Source organism: Nyctereutes procyonoides, unplaced genomic scaffold, assembly GCF_905146905.1.
Source record: "Nyctereutes procyonoides isolate TBG_1078 unplaced genomic scaffold, NYPRO_anot_genome, whole genome shotgun sequence".
Taxonomy (NCBI): Eukaryota; Metazoa; Chordata; class Mammalia; order Carnivora; family Canidae; genus Nyctereutes; species Nyctereutes procyonoides.
This window is the reverse complement of record NW_026575047.1, coordinates 29,917,424-29,940,449: the sequence shown is the minus strand read 5'-3', so window position 1 is coordinate 29,940,449 and position 23,026 is coordinate 29,917,424. Positions and strand designations below refer to the sequence as shown.

Here is a 23,026-nt window from a genome sequence, read left to right as displayed (position 1 = left end):
TCTTCACCAGGTGATTAAGTTACTACTTTCCAAGTATTCATTTAAATACGTCCAGTGGCAAACAACAGAAAATCAAACCCAAACTGATCTATCAGGGTATTTCTCAGCTTACCTGACTTAGAAGTCCAAGGAAGGGCTAGCTTCAGGCAAGGTTTGATCTGGCAGCCTAAGTTGTACAAGCAGGTCCAGCTTCTGTCCCCCATTTCCCAACTTCTTTTCCTCAGCATCCCAGCAGGTCTTGGCAATACCTGCTTAGTTTCTCCCTTGTGGGGATGAACACATCTCTCTATGTAGCTTCCATGAAAGGAGGAGGAAGCATCTTTCACAGATGCCCGCAGCAAGCATCTCCTTGCATCTCTCTGGGATAGCCCAAGCCATCCTTAAACTAGTCACTATGGCCACAAGATGGCCTCTGCTGGTTGGCTTAAAGGTGAGGGCCCTTAATGAAAATCTGAGTGTCATTTTCTTTCTTTCTTTCTTTCTTTCTTTCTTTCTTTCTTTCTTTCTTTCTTTCTTTCTTTCTTTTTAAGGTTATTTATTTATTTATTTATTTATTTACTTATTTATTTATTTGAGAGAGAGTGAGAGCAAGAGAGAGACCAGCAGGGAGACTCCCCACAGAACAGGGACCGCTGATGCGGGGCTCAATCCCAAGACCCTGAGATCAGGACCTGAACTGAAGGCAGATGCTTAACTGACTGAGCCACCCAGGCGTCCCTAAGTGTCATTTTCTGAGGAAGAAGGAAAAGAGAATACTCGTGGCCCAAATAGCCAGTATCTCTGCACATGACAAGATTGGTTTTTTTTTCTAGCTATCTGCAGAAATAAGAATTACAAATTTTAAACCCACTGAATGAGATAAGTTTATTTTAACCAATATTCTTCTGAATACACTAAAAAAACAAGTAAGGGCTATTTATTACTTATCTTTTTCTTCTAACAGGAAATAGTCTGTTCTGTTCCAGTGTGCCATCCATTCTTAGGTAGTTACTTGGTAAAGATTCTTAGGAACTTTGCCTTTGGGTTCAGGTGGCACTGCCCAGTGAAGAGTCTTATTTTCCAGATACAATTAAGCCCTATTTCAGCATTACCTATATAAATATTAAAGTAGCTAATTTGAAATAATTCTACTCAGTTAAATTGTTGGCATGTGATTTTTCTGCTTACCTGCTGAATATCTCCCACATGATATCATTTAACTATCAAACTATTTATTATCAAGATTTTCATAAGTTGTGTAATTATTGCTAACTCTGCACCACTATTTGAAACCCAAATGAGATTTTTTATCTTTATACTTTGTTATTTTAGGGATTAAATATTTTCTAATTTCTATTTAGAATAAAAGGAACAGTCCCTCATTCTCCGTGGATCACTTCACAGTGGGAAGGGAGTATTCTGGTACTTTCCATTCACCTCCTTTTTTTTTTTTTTTTTGGAACATCTGTGATTAGAGTTTACTAAGAGTGGGCACCACTGTGTGCAGTGCACACCAGTATTTTTTATCCTATTCAGTTTTGTCCTTTAAAGCACTTGGAGACCTCCTAAGGAATCATGACCCACAGCTAAATGGGCCATGAGGGTCAGACAGTGGGCAGGGAGAGGCACCTGCTCTCTGGAGTCACGCTGCCCTGGGATAGGCCCTCAGCCCTGATCTCTGGCACCCTCTTTGCTCTGCTAGGCATCTCCACTCTGCCCATGCTGCTTGATTTATTTTGCCCTTCCTCTGGCTCCATGTGGTCCTCCCATGTCTGACTCCCTCTCCTCTCTCCTGGGTTGGGCACCCTGAGGGCTTATTCCCCTTCCTTTCTCCCTGTGGCCTGGGCACTCTTCCTCCCTCCTCGGAGCCCATTGTACATGGTTCTCCTTCCCCAGCAGCTGCAGCCTCTGCTCCCGCTTATGTGCTCATAACACTCAAACTTCTCTCTCCATTCAGCTTTCCTTCAGGCCTCTCAAAAAAGGGGGGTGGGTGGGAGGGTGCCAGGTTGGCTCAGTTGGTTGAGTGTTCAACTCTTGGTTTCAGCTCAGGTTATGATCTTAGGTGGTGAGATTAAGTCCCGCATCAGGCTCTGTGCTCAGCAGGGAGTCTGCTTGAGTTTTTTTTTACCTTCTCCCTCTGCCCACCCCCTCTGCTCTCTCTCTCTCTCTCTCTCTCTCTAAAGTAAATAAATAAATCTTCAAAAAAAAAAAACCCACAGTGATTTCATCCTTTTATGCCAAATCTGCCTCCATTCCCCTGGTCACTCAGGTGGGAGCCCTGCTTTTCTAGCCCATCATCAGGTCCTGTAGAGTGTGGCTCCTGAGCATTGCCCTTCACTGTACTTCTCATCCCACCCACTTCAGCTATCCTTCCCTGCTCTTCCACTCTTCTGCCCAGCAGCAGAGAGCCTCACAGGCTGGTCACATTTTCCACTCCTTACCTCGTGTCCAGGGCTCCTAGTGTTCTGACCCCTGACTCCCTCTCCAGCCCATTTCCTCCTGCTGCCCACTCATTCATTCATTTATTCATTCAACAGATGTTTACTGAGCATCTGAGTGCCAGGCTATTCATGATGCTTATGCTAAAAGCATCACAACTTCTATCCTTGTGGAGTCTGGGGGCTGGAGGGCATGAGCAGACAGTAGACTAAGTCCTGATATGAAAGATGATAAAATGCTGTGTAAATATGGGGTTGCAGGGGCAAGGATCAGAAGCACAGGGGAAGATGAGGCTCATCAGGGGAGGCAGAGAGGCAGTGACAGAAGATGTGATGACTAAACAAACACTCTATGGTGAAGGAATGGGCCACCTGGGCCATGTGGTTGTAGGAGAGGTGCATCTCAGTGCACGCCAAGGCCATCTGAGCCCCTCACCCAGCCCCCAGCTCCACACAGGGCTGGAGCCCATGCTGGTCTTGGGGCTACAGATCAGATAAAGTACAGGAGTGCTAGCCCAGTGCTAAGTACTCTCTTGGGTATGGCTATGTGGCCCTTACCCTGTTCTTTGCTAATTGCCCTTTCTATGTTTTTGCTGCCCTGGTTTTTATTTGTTGTGTTTTCCCTCATATTCTTAAGAAAAATAATTTCAGGAAACATCTGACACTGTTTGACAGAACACCAGAGGCTGCTGAGCACTGTTTTGGGGCATACCTAAGTTCAAATCCCAGCTCAATTGCTAACAGTATGACTCTAGCTGGAAACCTCAATTTTCCTCCATGAAATAGTAAAAGTAATGCCGCCTTTGCCAGGTTATTGTGAAGATTATTTCTTTTTCATTTTATTCCTTCAGCTAATATTTGTTGATTGCCACTGTGTGCTAGGAAGGGTCATAGGTGCTGAGGACAGAGGAGACAACACAAGCATCACCTTGTCCTCAGGAGGCTGTGTCCTGCTGGAGCGCAGTTTGTTCGTTTGCTCCTGACAGCCCATCAGAGGCACCTCCTGTGCTGCTTGGAAGCTGCTGCTGCTGCTGCTGCTGCTGCTGCCACTGCTGCCACGTGGAGATCAGGACAAAGGAAAACTAGCTGCAACCCTCGTTGTGATTATCACTGCCATTTGGCCTCATTCCAGAGGTTCTCCATACACTAGAGACAGGTCTGCTATTGTTGCTCTATTTCTGCTGCCTCCTTGGTATTGTATCTGCAGTTTAGATACTTTGGCCACACTGTAGAGGACTGATGGTGACCATCTCTAGGCCCACACAGCACCTGAGTAGGAGGGCCATAGGACAATGGACCTCCTGGGTGCACTGCCTTCCCATGTAGTTAAAACTGTTGCTCACTTGGCATTTTCATTTACAACTACTGACATTTTAACAAATGCCAAATTATAGACTTAAAATGTCACCTCTGCACCTAGCCTTTTACTGACTGTGAAATAAAAGCTGTTAACATTGAATTTTTCTAGATCAGTTGTCTTATTTTTTTTAAGCACACCGAAGTTCATCATGAAAACAAATGCTACGAATGTGCCCAGTTTTTATTACTAGTACTTTTTCTCTGCAGCCATCATGGGGCCCAAAGCAGTCTATGGAAGCTGAGAAAAGAGAATCAAGAACAAAGCACAGGGCATTTCCTGTAGTGGTCTCAGTGTCCCAGAGAATCTGGCTGTGTTTATTTATACAAGGGACTTAGAAGTGGTTCTCATACTCCTTGTGATGTGTACATTAAAGCAGAAAAATTTATAACCTACAGGAGAATGAAGTCCCACTTTACTTTTACTTTCCATAGATTGGGAAACTTAAAGTAGTCCTTCTGTTGTATGGTCATGTTGCTATGTGCTCACTCTGCATTCTGCTCTAGAGTTCTCAAAAGGCTGATGGGCCTAGTCCAGACTACTACATATTAGGGAGACCAAGGAGATTGAAATTTTCACTGCATTTCTATTCAACATAGTACTGGAAGTCCTAGCTGCAACAATCAGACAAGAAAAGAAATAAAAGGGGCACCTGTGTGGCTCAGTCAGTTAGGCATCTGCCTTTAGCTCAGGTCATGATCTCAGGGTCCTGGGATCAAGCCCTGCATAGGGCTCCCTGCTCAGCAGAGATCCTGCTTCTCCCTCACCTTCTGCCCCTCCCCTCCACTTGTGTTCTCTCTCTCTCTCTCTTTCTCTCAAATAAATAAATAAAATTTTTTTAAAAAATAAAAAGAAATGAAAGGGATCCAAATTGGTAAGGAAGAAGAAAAACATTCATTATTGCAAATGGCATGATACTTTATATAGAAAACCCTAAAGACTCCAACAAAAACCTATTTGAACTGATAACTAAATTCAGTGAAGTTGCAGGATACAAATTTAGATATAGAAATCTATTGCATTTCTATATACTAAAAACCAAGTAGCAGAAAGAGAAATTTAAAAAAACAATCTCATTTGCAAATGCACCCCCCCCCCAAAAAAAGAAACACCTAGGAATAAACAATCAGGGAAATGAAAGACCTATCCTCTGAAAACAATATAACATTGATGAAAGAAGTTAGAGAAGATACAAATAAATGGAAAGATATACTATGTTCATGGATTGATGAATTAATATTGTTAAAATGCCCATACTACACAAAGCAATCTATAGATTCAGTGCAATTGCTATCAAAATATCAACATTTTCCACAGAACTAGAACAAATAATACCAAAATTGTATGGAACCACCAAAGACCCCAAACAGCCAAAGCAATCTTGGAAAGAGGAACAAAGCCAGAGGTATCTCAAGTCCAGATCTCAAGATATATCACAAAGCTATAGTGATCAGGACAGTATGGTACTGACACGGAAATAGACACATGGATCAGTGTAATAGGATAGAGAGCCCAGAAATGAACCCATGCTTATATGGTTGGTTAATCTATGACAAAGGAGGCAAGAATATCCAATGGGGAAGAGAGTATCTTCAATAAATGGTGCTGGGAAAACTGGACAAATACATGCAAAAGAATGAAACTGGATCACAAAATAAATACGTAAAAATGGATTAAAGACTTAAACATGAGACCTGAAAATATAAAAATCCTAAAAGAAAACTTAGGCAGTGATCTCTTTGACATCCACTGTTGCAACATTTTTCTAGATATGTCTCCTCCAACAAGGGAAACAGAGGCAAAAAAAAACTATTGAGACCCCGCCAAAATAAAAAGCTTTTGCACAACAAAGAAGTCCTCAACAAAATAAAAAAAAATCTAGTGAATGGGAAGTGGAAGTAATATATCCAATAAAGGGATAATATCTAAAATATAAGGAACTTACACAACTCAACACCAAAAAAAAAATCCAATTAAAAATGGAGACCTGAATAGACATTTTTCCAAAGACACATAGATGACCAACAGATACGTAAAAAGATGCTCAGCATCCCTCATCATCAAGGAAATGCAAATCAAAACTACAATGAGATACCACCTCACACCTGTTAAAATAGCTAAAATCAAAAAGCCAAGAATCAAGTGTTGAAGAGGATACTGAGAAAGAGGAACCCTCGTGCACTATTGGTGGGAATGTAAATTGATGCTGTGGAATACAGTATGGAGGTTCCTCAAAAAATTAGAAATACCATATGATCCGATAGTTTTACTGCTGGCTATTTACCCAAAGAAAAACACTAATTTGGAAAGACACATGCACCTCTTTGTTGATTTTAGCATGATTTACAATACCATGATATGGAAGCAACCCAGGTATCCATCACCTGATGAATGGATAGAGAAGATGTGGTCTATATATATATAGTGGAGTATTACTCATCCATAAAAAAGAATGAGATTTTACCATTTGCAACAATGTGGGTGGACCTTGAGGATATTAAGCTAAATTAAGTAAGTCAGACAAAGACAAATACCATGTGATTTCACTTATAGGTGGAATCTAAAAAACAAAACAAAGAAACAAACCTGCCAAAAAAGAAAAAGCAGACCCTTAAAGAGAGGGAACAAACTGGTGGCTGCCAGAGGGAAGGTGAGTGGCAGGATGCACGAAATCAAGTACAAACTTCCAGTTATAAAAAAAGTGATGTAAAAAAATAATAAAATAAAAATAAAAATAAAAAAGTGATGTAGATGAAAAGTATAGCACAGGGAATATAGTCATTAATATCATAATAACATCTAATAGATGGGGACTACATTAGGTAATAAAAGGAATTATTGAATCACTATGTTGCACACATGAAACCAATATATTGTATGTTAATTATACTTCAAAAAATCTTATTTCACTGAGTGGTCAATATGAGGGAACTAGCTGATGTCAGATAATAATGATTGATCCTAACAAGCCAAGTATGCTGATGATATTGCTTTCACACCACAGACACTCAGATTTATTATTTCTTGTCATTGTGGGTGCCAGCCCCTCTCATGAAGAGATTGATGGGGAGTCTAACCCCACCTGACAACATGGTATCTGCAAGTGGTTTGCCATTTTTTTCTTCTTCAGAAAGGCACACTCCTCCTTGTATTAAAATCTAGTTTTGGTCTTTGACAGCATCCATTTGCTAGTCATGTCTGACTTGGATGCCACCATGGGCATGTGACAACCATGCTTCCACCTACATCCCTGGTGTGTTGAGTGCTTCCACTAGGCTTCACCACATACAGATGGTTACCAAATGGGATCTGACTCCTTCCCAGATGTTTCAGGCTCTTGTTAGCTGTCACACACTCCCATAGTCACTTTATTTCACCCTTGGTCTTTGATAACTTACATGCATATACATTCATGGCTCACCCTGACAGACAAATGTGTGAGCATTCATTTGTGCATGAGGCTTTAGGGACAGGACTGTCCAATTGCTGTTTTCATCACAGAGGCCAGTACAGAAGCTCTGAAGCATTTCCTATATACATTTGTGAATGTGAACCCATGTATATGAGCAGACACAGACCTGGCTGGTACACAGTGCAACAGAGCAATGGGAAAGGCATTATCCATGAAGAGTTTGGCATGGGCCAACATCCTTCTCAGGATTGCGTTCTGTGGACGAACATATTTAATAAAGCATGCCATTCTTAAGTTAGGTATTTAGTGAAGTTTATTATCCTGTTATTTTTTATATTGTAAAACAAAAAATTGCCATTTAATTATTAAAAGGCTTCTTTCAGGGATGCCTGGGTGGCTCAGTGGTTGAGCATCTGCCTTTGGCTCAGGTCATGATCTCAGGGCCCTGGGATCGAGTCCCACATTGGACTCCCCATGGGGAGCCTGCTTCTCCCACTGTGTATGTCTCTGCCTCTCTGTCTCTCACGAACAAATAAATAATTTTTTTAAATAAAGGCTTCTTTCATATCTGTTTAAACTTAATATTATTGCCTTCTCAGGACAAATAGGAAACCCGTTTCTTTCTCTCTAGGTAAAGTGACTTTCATTAAAGCTGATGTTTTATGAGACCTGGGAGAAATGATATTAGGAATTGTACATGTTTTTTTCTGGGTGGCCCTGACAACCAGGAGCACTTAGCTGGGTGCATTAATTACAGTCTGACCTGGTTCTGATTTGGCATTCCATTGGGTAAAGAACACATCCTATTTTATACAGCTATGACAGTGAAATTACTCAAAGTGAGTAAATTTTATGAATGCTCTTTGTTAGGTTGAGAAAATTCTTTTTTTTCCTAGTTGAGATATGTTCATATAAATGAGTGTTGGATTTTAGCAAATGCTCTTAATGTTTTATCGCAATGATGATGTGTTTTTTGTCCTTTATTCTACTAATCTGATGTATTACATTAATTATTTTTGGATTTTAAACAAATCTTACATTCCTAAGATAAATCCTACTTGGTCATGATATATAATCCTTTTTGGATGTTGTTAGATCAGCTTGCTAATATCTGGTTGAGGGCTTTGTATCTTTATTTATGGAGAGTGTAGTATATAATATCTGGCTTCAGTATCAGGGTAATACTTATCTCATAGAATGAGTTGGCAGGCTCCTCACTCTGCCATTCTGGAAGTACCTCTCATTGCTGAGTTGGTTTTTTTTTTTTTTTAGGATTTTATTTATTTATTTATTGATGAGAGACACAGAAAGAGAGGTAGACCTAGGCAGAGAAAGAAGGAGGCTCCATGCAGGAAGCCCGACGTGGGACTCGATCCCAGGACTCCGGGATCACGCCCTGATCCAAAGGCAGACTTTTAACTGCTGAGCCACCCAGGCGTCCCTCATTGCTGAGTTTTGTTAAGAGTTCTTTATATATTTTTAATTCAGTGTGATACGAAAAAAAATTATTCTAGTATAAGGCTTGCTTTTCATTCCCTTAACAGCATCCTTCTCAAACCAAAGTTTTTAAAAGTTTCATGGAGCCAAATTCTTCAAGTGTTTTCTTTTATAGATCATGCTTTTGGTGCATATCTAAGAACTTTCTGTGTAACCCAAGATTACAAGGATTTTCTCTTAATTATTTTAAAGATTTTATTTATTTGGCAGAGAGAGTACAGCAGGGAGACAGGGAGCTCAGAGTGGGGCTCTATCCTAGAACCCTGAGACCATGACCTGAGCCGAAGGCAGACATTTTAACTGACTGAGGCATCTAGGTGCCCCTCTTAAGTTTTCTTCTAAAAGTTTTAGAGTTTTACATTTTACCTTTAGACCTATGATCCATAATTATAGAATTAGCTTGTTGATAGCTATGAAATATCCTGCTGGGATTTCGATTGGGATTGTGCTGAATTCATTAATCAATTTGGAGGTCGTCAGCATTTGAGTATTCTAATCCAAGAACATAGTGTATCTTTCTATTTATTTAGGGCTTTGAATCCTTTTATCAGAATTTTGTAATTTTCTGCACACAGATTTATACTTTGGTATTTTGAGGCTGCTGTTATAAATGGCATTGTTTAATTTCAATGCCCAGTTGTTCACTGGGAATATGTAGATACACAATTGATTTTTGTAGGTTGACTTTATATTCTAGTACCTTGGCAGCTCATTTATTAGTCCCAGAAAGCTTTTTTGTTTCCATGGGTTATTCTACATAGACAATCATGTCTTCCATGAATAATGGCCATTTTATTTCTTTTTTTGTACTGTATGCTTTTTATTTCTTTTTCTTGCCTTATCATTCTGGCTCAGATTTCCATTATTGTGTTGAATAGAGTGCTAGGAGGAAACATCCTTGTCCTACTCCTGCTCTCCAAAGGAAAACATTGAGTCTTTCACCATCAAGGGCAGTGTTCATTTTAGGTTTTGTCACAGATTCTCTTTGTCATGTTAGAGAATTCCTTTCTATTCCTAATTTCTAAGAGTACTTTTTATCATGGATGGATATTTAATTTTGTCAAATGCTTTTTCTGCATCTATTAAGATCATATGATTTTTTTTATTTTTTTCTTCAATGCATTTCTATAGAGAATGACATTAATAGATTTTTAAATGTTGAATCAGCCAAGGCTGGGATATGTGGGATTAACCCCCAAAAATCTTGGTCATGACGGATTGTCTTGTTGCTGGATTGATTTGCTCACATTTTGTTTAGGATTATTTCTGCCTATATCCATGAGAGATATTGGTCTGTAGTTTTTTCTTGAAAAGTCTTTGTCTGGTTTTGCTATTAGGATATTACCTCATAAAATAAGTTAAAAAGTATTCCCTTCTGTTTTATTTTCTAGTAGAGATCATGTAGAATCAATATTACTTATTCCTTAATTATGTGGTAGAATTCACCATTGAAACTATCTGGATCTATAATTTTATTTGCAGAAAAGTTTTTAACCAGAGTCAGTTTTTGTAATAGTTGTGGGTTATCTGGATTTTGTTTTTTCTTGAGTGAATTTTGGTAGTTTGTATCTCTTAAGGAACTGGCAGCCTCCATCTTGTTGAATTTATGGACACATTATGCTCATAGAATTTCTTTATTGTCCTTCATGTGATCTGTGATAATATCTGCCTTTCATTCCTAAAATTGATCATTTTTGGCTTTTTTAAGAACAGTTTAGGTAGCGGTTTATCAGTTTTATTGGTCTTTTACAAGGCTTGGGCTTCACTGATTTATCTATATAGTTGACCGTTGAACAACGTAAGGATTGGAGCACTGGGGCAGCCCCGGTGGCGCAGCAGTTTAGCACCGTCTGCAGCCTAGGGCATGATCCTGGAGACCCTGGATAGAGTCCCATGTCAGGTTCTCTGCATGGTGCCTGCTTCTCCCTCTGCCTGTGTCTCTGCCTCTCTCTCTCTCTCTCTCTCTGTGTGTGTGTGTGTGTGTGTCTCTATGAATAAATAAATAAATAATCTTAAAAAAAAGGATTGGAGCACTGATCTGCACAGTAGAAAGCTCACATATGACTTTTGACTCCTTAAAAACTTAACTACTGGTAGCCTACTGTGGATTAGAAGCCTTACTAATGACATAAACAATTGATTAACAGGTATTTTGCATGTCAATGTATTATATGCTGTATTTTTTAAATAATTCTAGTTTACAGTCAAAAGCTAGAGAAAAGGAAATGTTATTAAGAAAATCATAAGGAAAAGAAAATACATCTGCAGTACAGTTCTGTATGTTTCAAAACAATCTGTATAAGTAGACTTGTGTAGTTCAAACCCATATTGTCTAAGGGTCAGCTGTATTGCTTTTCTGTTTTAAATTTCATTAATTTCAGATCTTCATTATTTTTCTATTACTTGCATTGGAGTTAATTTGCTCTTTTTCTTTCTATTTCCTCAGTATAGAAGCTTAAATTTTTTATTTGAGACCTTTCTTTTTCTCCAATATAAACATTTAATGCTATAAATTTCCCTATAAGTACTGTTTTAGCTTTATGCCATGGATTTTGATACTGTGTATTTCCTTTTGCATTCTGTTCAACATATTTTCTAAGTTCCCTTAAGACATCTACTTTGACACTTGGCTAATTGAGAATTATGTTGGCTAATGTCCTAAAATTTGTGAATTTTCGTGATATCTTTCTGTTACTGATTCTTAGTTTACCTTCATTGTTTCAGAGAACATACTTTGAACTATCTGCTCCTCTAGTCCTATCCCTACACAGACCCCTACTCCAACACTCACACTATGCCTAGGTGCACTATACTTGTACATGGACCCCTAAAGCTAAATCTACTCCTACCTTTGCCACTACCTGTACAACTAGCCCTAAGCTTAACTCTGCCCCTGCCCCTACACTTACAGCTACACATAACCTTAAACCTACTCCTAACCCTACCTCTATACCACAATGAACCCTCCCCCAACACCTACTACTACCCTGACCATACCCCTAAACATACTTATACACTGACACCTACCATAAAGCTAACCTGACCCCTACCCCTACCATTACACTTACTTCTACAGAGTTCCTTACTCCTACCATTACCTCGACTCCTACCTCTAAAACAACTGCTAGCCCTACCCCTAATCCAAATCCTACCCACCCTGCACCTAACCTTACCCTTATTCAGTTTGCTATCATTCCTGGAGGACACGATCTTCTGACGAGCAGGCTCTGAGTTGACAGAGCCCTCGTTCAGCGCCACTGTGGTCTGAGCACAGGGCTCCTGACTGCAAGTCCATGGCCAGCCACGTGGCTGCTCCTGTACATGTTCCTGTGTCATTTCACTCACGCTACTTTCAAGATTGTTCTGTCTTTGGTTTTCAGCAGTTTGTGATGTTTCTGGGCCTGATTTTCTTTTAATTTATCTCATTTAAGCTGAAAAATGTCTTTCACTAAATCTGGGAAATTTTTAGCCATTATTTCTTTATTCTTTTCTACACTAGTCTCTTTTTTTCTCTCAGGGACTGAAATAACAATCATATTGTGCTTCTGATATTATCCCACAGGTCCCTGAGCCTCTGTTTATGTTGCCCCCAAATTTTTCTTCTCTCCTCTACACAGGATAATTTCTGCTGTCTCTAAGTTCACTGGCTCTCGTGTTCTGTCCTCTCTGTCCTGTTACTGAGCTTATTGCATGAATATTTGGTATTGTTTTAAGCTATCACATGATTATATTGTAGAGAAAATGTGAGGGCCACAATCTTCATACCTCGGATCTCGGTGTCCTCACCTTAAAACATGAGGTGACAGTGTCTGCCTTACATGGGGTTGCTGGGCCCAAACCACAGGGTCTGGACATCCAGCAGCCTCACTGGATCCTGTCAGGGGGTTGAGACCAACGAGTGCCCAAAGACTCCCATTACCAGGTAAAGCAGGATGTCTTTGTGGAAGGTACTGCCAAGTACAAAGGATGTTGCTGCGGAAGTTCTCCTAATTTGAATGGCAGTAACAGGAGGGAAGCCAACGGCTATTCAGTCCAAGTTGTAAGGGTGTAAAGGCTTAGGTTTTCCAGGGGATGTGGACACACTGGCCACCAGCCAGGGGGTGGCTGCACGTGCCAAGCGCACCAGGGGAGGCGATGGTCAGGGTGGAGAGACCAGAATTTTCATCTTAAAATATGTTTAAGGGGTAGCTACAATATACAAATTTTACAGAAATCTACATTTAGCATGTTAGAAATTTTTAAGTTAATAAGTTTGTATTTGGCTGCTGCTAGCAACATTACTGTATATAATTACAAAGGCCACACAGGCTGGAGTCAAGAAGAATTGTTCTCATATTTGCTGACTGTACTTAGTGGTGTACTTGCCAAAATTATGTTTCAGTGTTAGATACTTATATTGTGTAGTAACATGCTTATGTATAATATATTGGCATTAGCTGTTTTGTTAAGGTTTAATAAAACGTGACACATTTTAAATGCCCTTAAATGGTAAAGATTTGGGGGCATCTGGCTGGCTCAGTTGATAGAGCATGCAGTTCTTGATCTCGGGGCCATGAGTTCAAGACCCAGGTTGGGTGTAGAGTTTACTTTAAAAAATAATTTTAAAAAATAATAATATTAAATGATACAGATTAATTTACAAGTAGATTCTTCAGCTAAAGCTATTCTCCTCTTATTATTAACAGAATATCCAAGGTATCTCCAAGCACCCAATTAAGATTACTAAACCGCAAAATTTTAAAGGTAATCCATTTTTCTCTATTTTGCTGAAGTCTTGGGTAACATTTTCTTCAAACTTACAAGCGTTTATAATTGCTTTTCTGTATAACTAACTTCTTTGCCTTCCTGAAGTTCTCTGTATTTGCATGACCAGGATTTAAATACACATTGAATAATAAAACACAGCTAAACTGATATGGCACCTCCCTTTTAGCATTTCAAAAGTTAAAATAGATGATAATTATATGAGGAAAGTAGCTCCCCTCCCACCATCTCTCCCCCACCAACTTCCCAATAGAGAAAAAAAAACAAACATACAATAGAATTGGCTTCTATTAAAGTCTGAAAGCTACTGGAAATGTTTATAAAAGCATATTAACACTGTTCTTTCTTCTGAGGTATTCCACTGTATGTGGACAGTTACACTTCTAAAAAACAAAAAGGTCATATCTGAGCAAAGTAAGGCCCATCCCTGTAACTCCTGCACCCCTGGTGAAGTGCTCCGGCCCCTCTGCTTTGGGAACCACTGCTTCTGCTGGGTCACCACAAAACAGTGAAGCATGACCAGGGGTCCTTTCAAATAAATACATAGTCACCCTTAGGCAGGACCCCACATGGAGGCGACCACAACAAGCACCTTGTCTTCTACTGCCCTTCAAAACATACCCTGTGCATCATAGAAACTGTGCTTCCCCAAAGCCTATCTTCTAGGCAGTGAGGCTCAGGGAGCCTCCAGAACATTCTTACCAGTGTATGTTCAAGGGTCACTATTTGAGATTTTCCTCACCAAGAATTCTAGACAGAATGTAAAATTTTAACAACAGAAAATCTACTTTACTCTCAGCAGTACCGTGTTGCTTTTAAATTGTATTAAAAATGGGCAGCCCGGGTGGCTCGGCGGTTTAGTGCCACCTTCGGCCCAGGGCCTGATCCTGGAGACCCAGGATCAAATCCCATGTCAGGCTCCCTGCATGTGTCTGTCTGTCTGTCTGTCTCTCTCTCTTTCTCTCTCATGAATAAATAAATAAAATCTTTAAAAAAATAAAAATAAATAAACTGTATTAAAAATATTCAGAAAAGTCAGAAATCTAGACTCTTGACTTTGGAATAATATTAAAATAAACTGTGTGAGGAATGGCTGTGAATCAGTGCATGACCATATTCACCAAGTATTTTTGAAATAACAATTCAGGTACAGAAGGCACGATGCTCACCATTTCCCCAAGGAGCATGTTTGTTGCACCCGAGAGCCACACCTTCCTGGCAGCAGGTATGGGCAGACTATGCCAGAGACACACATCTCTGTGTCACTGGGGCTCACTTCACACGTCTCATATGGTTCAAATACTTGGAAGTTGAGAATTCAAAGGTACTTACAGAATTCATTCTCTAACATCCTAAGGCAAATATTTACACAAAGGAAAGATTTCTTGTGCACAGTACATAAAAGCATATCTGCTTGGAGGGTCCCTTGCCTTCTCTAGATCTCAGATGCCCCCACATGGTCCCACCCACTCTACCCTCCTATCTTCTCTCTGTCCTCATCACACTCATGCTTGGTGCTTTACCCTGCTCTCTCCCTGCAGACATGCTGGCCTCCAGCGGGGCCAGTCCCACCCCACGCCTGCGTGAAACCTCTTTGCTAGATACTATCTCATTCCCTCCCTCATCTTCTCCGTGTACGGTGTACACGTGGGTGTATGCTGACCACCTACTCCCTCCTGAACCTCCTTTCTTGATCTGTCTTTTCCACTTCACTTCTCATCTCCTGACATACCAGATAACTCATGCACATTGTTTTCTGCTCCTAGAACATGGGCTCCATGAAGAGAGGCTGGTCTGTTTTGTTCACTGTCAAATCCCAAGCACACACCTGGCACACAGTACACAGTAGGCTTCTCTAAACTTGTGATGTACAGAATGAACAGATGAGTGCAGGTAGCCCACCCCAGAGGCATTGCTGGTCTCATAGAAGGCAGGACGAGTCTCTGAGACTTACAGACACAGGGATGGCCAGTGGCCCTGAGGCTAAAGGACCCTGGCAGATGGGTGGGGGATGTTGCTCTTGATACTGCAGTGGGGGTGGGAGGTTGAGGGTGGACTGCAGCGTGGATGGCAATGACCAGGAACACTGTTGGTAGATTCACAATTAATGTGGACTCCATCTTACAGACTTTTCACAGATTGAATTGCGCATTCTTGCACATTTGTCTGGGGATCCGGAACTTTTGAAGTTATTCCGAGAATCTGGAAGAGATGATGTATTTTGTACGCTGACTTCACAGTGGTAAGATACATGAGCTCATGATATTATCAGATCTTCAAGAATGCTGACATGATTTTAAAAGCCTGAAGTTATTCTAAGGCTGTTTTCATAAGAAGGAACTTCTGTTTTTCTCTAATAGTTAACCTTTTGAAAAGAGGAGTGGGTAATTAAAATGCCAAGATTTCCCTAATTGTGAAAGAACCTATGGCTCTTCACCACCCAAAATGAAACCCATTGCTAGAGAATGTAATGGAGATACTGGAAGAATCCAAGATGGGAGTCCATGCTGCCTCCATGCGAGTGTGTGCAGCAGTGCTGGGCACAGGCACTTCCTCTCCACACCCCACCCTGTCGGGCCAGAAGCACTTGAGGCTGCAAGGGACAGTCCCTGACATGACTGCACTCAGAGAGTACTCGGGAGGCAGACAGCCTCAGGTTTTGTTAGCCAGTGTGGCAGTGTCCTCAAACACCTGTCCCTGTGCATTAGTGTTCTTAGGCTGTCAGCTTTTCTTTATCCTAGCTACGGGTTACCTGCTGCCTCTTGCGCAAAGTAGGCTAGAGAGGGGAGGAGTGGACTCTCCCTTCACGCTGCCCTGACTAGTCAGAGGGCAGGAGTCCCGCCCAGGGCCCTGCTGCTGACAGCTCTTACACTGCCTTTCCAGGGCAAGGTTGTGCAGCTACAAGAAAGGCTGGCAACGGCCACTCTCTGGAACAAATAGACACAGTCACAACATCCACCAGGGCCAGGTGCACCACTGCCTGGAACTAAATCAGGATTCTGCCAAGAGGAAGAAGAGGCACCTGGTGGGTGACCTGCCAGGGAGGCCACTGCACCTGCTGTGTCCCCTCCTTCACAGCTATAAACACCATCTTCCCTCCCAGCTCCTGCCTTTCCCCCAGGCTGCACCTCCTTTGGGCCTCCTCACCCATCCCAACTTATTCTGACATCCACTCACCCTCTGGAGTCAGCCTGGAGGCACCGCTCTATGAAGGCTGGCCCTCTGTGTTCTCCAGCTGCTACACTTCCCTCTGTGTCCCCTTCATGTGAGCCCTGCGAGGGCAGGGCCATGTCCCCTCATCTGGCTCTGGTGCTGCAGGCCCCTCTCCACGTTGGCCCCACAGAGCCACCAGGTGCTCTGGGTACACGCCTCACTCAGGCCTTTCCTTCCTGGAGTGTCCCTGTGATTTACTCATTGTGTGACGCCTCAGCTTCCCTCGAGGACCTGCCCTCCCCATCCCCAGCACGTATCTCTCCATTGTCTCCATCCTGCCTGCCCTGCTGGAATGTCAGCTTGTGGAGGGCAGGGCCAACTGGGTCTGTCCCCTGTGGTGCCCCATGAGAGATGGAGTCTCAGCGCGCATCTGTCGAAGAAATGAGGGAATGGCATGGGAGCCAAACAGTTCTGTTGGCCAGAAAGCATCTCCTCTCCAGAAATCAGACCCTGACCACAAGATTTACTTGAATCAAAAAAAAAAAAAAATCAGGAAGAAGTATTCTTGTCAAGGTGACAAAGGAGGAAGGAAATTGATGTACACTGAGCTGGATTTTGAAGGGTGGTTGTGGGAATGAGGGTTATGATGGCATCTGCAGGGGAAATAACAAAATCCACAGACAAGCAGAGCATTTGGCCAGCGGGGCAGCATGTAGAGCACAGGACAGGGCCATCACCAGCTCCCAGGAGCTTGCTGTCCAGCCTTGGGCTGGAGGCCTCCTCGTGTCCCCTCCTTGTCCTAGGTGCTGACCTAGGGACCCAGCCCTCCCCCCAACACTGGCCACCCTGCTGGGAAGGACCCAACTCATGCTGAGACCTTGCAGAGCCATGGCCTAGGTTCCTTTCCTGCCAGCCGCTCACCTCCCAACTGCAATCTCAAGGCCCCCTCCCGCCTCCAGCTGGCCTCACCCTCCCCTGTGTGTGTAGCCTTCCTGTGAGTCCCACCTGGGATGCAGCCCAAACTCCCCTTCTGCACCTCCTGCATGCCTTGGTGAGCACTCATGGCCTGCTGGATGACCACGAGGTAAATGGAGGTGTAACAGACCCCTGCCTCCCCAACGATCTCCATCAGCTGCCCGGAGTAGGCCTTACTGCTCCTGTTACTTCTCCCCTTCCTGGTTGCATGTTTCTAACTCTGGGTGATCCCACTCTCTGCTTGCCTATTGCCCACCCCAAGGTGCTGCAGGAAGCCATAAAATGGTGCATGAGTGAGTCTACCATAAATTTGGGTTATCTGACCTGAGAGGGACCCTGACAACCTCTACTCATCAGCTACCCTGAATGTTTTTAGACTTTCCACAAATGTCTACTCTTCTCTCTTAATCTTGAATGAGAACTTCACCTTTAACTTGAATGACAAAGAAGGGGGCCTCAGACATGAGCCCCTGAACTCCCTCTCTGCCTCAATGTCATTGTATGTCCTCCTCCCAGTTTTCAAAGGTTCGTGTCTCAAAAGAGGAGGCATCCTCCATTGCTGAGATCAGGACTATATTGCACAACTCTAGGCAGTGCCATACATTTACACATCAGTGTGAATGGCACTTCCTAGGGTTGTGCAGTGCACAACCAGTACAACTTTACATGACAGTCCTCATGTGAATTTCTTTTATTTTCCATTTTTATTCTAGCATTGTTAAATTCTCCTTGTTGACTTCACCTTTTCCTCCACTGGAAACAACAACTGTCTAGGGTTGCCTTCAGGGAAATCATATTTTCAACCCCAGTGGAGCCCTTAGTTATACCATTTAGGTACAAAAGAAGTCTATACTTCTTGTTCTTTCTCGCTGCTGGATCATTATTGCTTTTTTGAATTAACTTTCACTTTACCTCCTTAGGCTTTTCTTCTTCTGATCTGAAGCTGGGAACTCCTGCCATCTAAAACACTGGCTACCTTTCTTCAGGGTGCCATTGGCGCTCAGGTCCATAGCCAGCACGAGCCTGCTCAGCACCGCCCACCCACAGTCCTCTTCTCAGAGGCTCTGATGGGTCTGTCACTGACCTTGGGGGCCTCCATGTCCTGTGCTCTCTCCCAGCCCACTGCTCCAGGGAGATGCCCTTCTCCTTAGTTCTCTCCATTGGCTCTTTTTAAAATTGACATATCACTTATGTACCATAAAATTCACCCCCTTAAGTGTACAATTCAGCAGTTTTTAGTATATTCACAGGATTTTGCAACCATCACCACTGCCTAATTCAAAAACATTTCCATTTCTCCAGAGAGAAACTCCATCCCATCCTGTCACACACCCACCCCTAGTCTACTTTCTGCCTTTCTATATTCTTCTGTTCTAGATTTTTCACATTAATGGAATCAAACAATATGTGGCCTCTTTCACCAGCTTTTTCACTGAACATAATATTTTTAAGATTCATTCTTACAGTAGCAAATATCAATACTTCATTCCTTTTTATGGCTGAATAATATTCCACTGTATGGGATCATGTATTTTATATATTTTGGTTTAAATAAGCAAATAATCTTCCATTTATTTACCCATTCACAGTTGATGGGCATTTGGGTAGTTTCCACCTGGCTATAAAGAATAATCCTGCTGTGAATATTCACATACAAGGTTTTGTGTGGATATGTGTTTTCATTTCTAATGGATACCTAACAGAATTTCTGGGACATAGAATAATTCTGTATTTAACTTCTTTTTCTTGTGGTAAGATACAATAACATAAAATCTGCCATCTTAACCATTTTTAAATGTACAATTTAGTAGCAACTATATTTAATTTTTTGAGGAATAAAATAGCAATGCCATTTTACAAACATGGCATGGCTTTCCAATTTATCCACATTCTCCCGAGTCCTTTTTATTATCTGTCTGTTTGGTTCCAGCCATCCTGGTGGGTGTGAGCTAGTGTCTCCCTGGAGTTCTGACTTACATTCTCTGATGACTGATGATTCTCAGCACCAATTTATGTGCTCGCCATTCATGCTTTATTCTTGCCTCTTTTCCCTCCTCTGTGCCTGGAACATAAATGCTCTCACCCAGCTTCTTCCCAGATGCCCTTTCTCATGTTTCACTCTCCTTCTGGTGAAGATATAACATAGAGTTTCTTAAGCAGGTCATAGATTGTTACACCCCTGCCCTCCTTCCACAAGTATGGAAAGCAAGGACAAGGAAGGAAATAATAAAGATAAGAGCAGAAATAAATAAAATTGAAACCAGGGAAACAAAAGAGATGAATGAAACAAAAGCTGATTCTTTAAAAAACAATAAAATTGATAAACTGACAAAAATAAAAATAAGATACCAATCATCAATATCAGGAATGGAATAGAGGATATTAATACAGATTCCACAGGCATCAAAAGGATTTTAATAATAATAAACATAAACAACTTTGTGCTCAAAAATCCAACAATTTAGGAGAAATGGACCAGTTTCCTGAAAACCATAGCTATCAAACCACAGCTAAGATGAACTAAGCAATCTGAATAGTTCTGTAATCATTAAAGAAATTGAATTTGTAATTTCTAACTTTCTGAAACATCAATCCCCAGACCCAGAGAGTTTCCCTGGAGTATTTTACCAGACATTTAAAGAATTCATACCCAGTTGTATATTTTCTTCCAGAAAATAGAAAAGAAGGGAACACTTCCCAGTTCATTCTGTGAAGCCAGTATTACCTGATGCTTAAACCAAAAAGAGTAAAAACTAAAAAAGCATACAAACAAAATATAGACCCACTATAGACCAATATCAATCACAAACTTAGGTGCCAAAATCCTCAACAAAATATCAGCAAGCAAAAAAAAAAAAATCAGCAAGCTGAATCCAACCAACAATGTCTAAAAATAATTATTCACCACATCCAAGTGGGATTTATTCCAGGCATGCAAGACTGGTTAAATATTTGAAAATCAATTAATGTAATCCACATGTGACTAAGCTAAATAATAAAAATAATGTGATTATATCTGTTGACCCAAACAAAGCATTTGACAAAATCCAACATCTATTCATGATAAAACTTCTCAGGAAATTAGAAAGAAAGAGGGATTCCCTCAACTTGATAAAGAGCATCTTCAAAAACAACCCTGCAGCTAATAGCACATTTATGGTGAAAGGCTGATGGCTTTCCCTCTAGATCAGGTACAGCTTGTTAGTACTGAATGTTGAAGCCCTTGCCACTAAATAAGGCAAGAAAAAGACGTAAATGGGATGCAGATTGGAGAGGAAGAAGTAAAACTGTCTCTGTTTGCAGATAACATGATTGTCTATACAGAAGTCCCAAACAACATACTAGAAAAGAATATTCTTAAACTTCTAGAACTAGTAAGTTCAGCAAGGTCACAAGACACAATATCAACATACAAAATCCAATTGCATTTCTATAAATGGACAACATGCAGAAAATCAAAATTAAAAACACAAGACCATTTAAAATCACTCCAAAGGGACTCCTGAGTGGCTCGGCGGTTGAGTGTCTGCCTTCGACTCAGAGCGTGATCCTGGAGTTCTGGGATTGAGTCCCACATCTGGCTCCTGCAGGGAGCCTGCTTCTCCCTGTGTCTCTGCCTCTCTCCCTGTGTCTCTCATGAATATATAAATACATCAATACATCTTTCAAAAAATAAAATCACTCCAAAGATAATGGAGCCATATGCAGAGTATCCAAAGATAATGAAACGACTTAAGTACTCAGTTAACAAAGTATGTACAGGATTGGCATGTGTAAGATTACACAGTGCCAGTGAAAGTGGTCCAAGAGGCCCTAGTGCAGACACACTATGGGTATGGAATGGAAGACCCAACATAGTAAATGTGTCCAGTCTCCTTAGATTTATCCACAGACTTAATCCAAGTCCTATAAAAACCCAAAAAAGTGTTTTTGGAGACATCAATAAGCTTAATTTCAATTTGTGTGAAAAGGCACAGGCTCTGGAATGGCTAAAACAAATCTTGACGAAGAAGAAAGTGGGAGGAATCACTACCTGATACTAAGATACAATATGTAGTAATCAAGAGAGGGGATGTTGGCAGACATGAATGGAACAGAGAAGCCAGAAATAGACCCACTCAAATATGCTCAACTGATTTTTGAAAAAGGTATGAAGTATCAGAGTAGTTCTCTTCAGATTCATGGTAAGCTGATAACCCATAAAGCTAACTTGAGAAATTCATGCCTACATTGGACACTGTGTATGTCTCCTCTGCATCTTATTAGCTTGTATTAGAGTTTGAGAGAACTTCAAAGATAAGAAGCTTTTAATATTTGCATGATGGTTGCCTCTAATTCCCCACACTTGTGACTTAGACTATAATTAGTTGCTGTGGAAATGATTTTTATGTTCCAAACAGAGGACTAGAATAGTACATGGTAAAAAAGCCACAAGATCAAGTATACTCTTAAAAATGTTTGTTTCATGCAAATATCTTAGTGTTTGAAACCCAAAAAGCAAATGGGCAAGTTGATATTATATTCTGGAATCCTTAGTAATGTTTTAAAGACCAACAATTTCCTTGAAAAGCCTTTAAGGATACATAGATTACATATAAAAGTGGAGATTTGGAATGAGTCTTAGAAATCCTCTGTAAAGCTGTGACTTGATCAATGAAAGCTTGAGACCCTGGGAACTGGGACCAGCCCATGGAGTCACATCAGAGGTAGGCCAGATCTTAGAGCCGCTGCTGCCAGCTTAAGCATTTACAAGTGCACATGGAAGACAGCCATTCTGCACTGTGAGTCCAAGACAGGCTACCAGGCATGTCTCTATAATGTAATCGTTACCTATTTGCCCAGTTAGATGGTTTCCTAACAGTTTTACAAAATGCAGGTAAAAACCTTTCCTTATTGGCTGTGCATTCAATTCAACATTTTCAGAGTGAAACCTAATAATTTTTCACTGCAGAATATATTAATTTTTCTCCTGTTTAAGACTCTCTGGGGGTGCTTTTCTTTTTTTTAATTTTTTTAAAATTTATTTATGATAGTCACAGAGAGAGAGATAGAGAGAGAGAGGCAGAGACACAGGCAGAGGGAGAAGCAGGCTCCATGCACCGGGAGCCCGATGTGGGATTCGATCCCGGGTCTCCAGGATTGTGCCCTGGGCCAAAGGTAGGCGCCAAACCGCTGTGCCACCCAGGGATCCCTGGGGGTGCTTTTCTGAGATATTCTCTCATAAGGCAAGCGTGGTAGAGTTGTGGGCTGCTTCCCCTCTCTAGGGGACAATGGTGCTTCTCTACCCAGCAGATGTCAGACTTGGGCCTATGACTTGCTCTGGCCAACAAAATGTAAACAAAAGTAACATGTGTCACTTCTAAGCTGAAGTTTTAAGAAATTGCACATGATTCTTCTTGATTTCTTTTCTCTCTGTCACCATAGCTGGCAACATTGATAGGCCGCTCCATT

The 23,026-nt window shown here is 41.3% G+C and overlaps 1 protein-coding gene across 1 annotated transcript in view; it reads left to right on the top strand.

Annotated features, from left to right (window-relative positions):
• LOC129510188 (DNA polymerase nu-like) overlaps positions 1–23,026 on the top strand; it is a 117,375-nt gene that overhangs the window by 40,491 nt on the left and 53,858 nt on the right. The window contains 3 exon segments of the mRNA XM_055326170.1: positions 13,369–13,426; positions 14,595–14,672; positions 15,575–15,689. Of these exon segments, the coding sequence (XP_055182145.1) occupies positions 13,369–13,426; positions 14,595–14,672; positions 15,575–15,689 (251 nt within the window).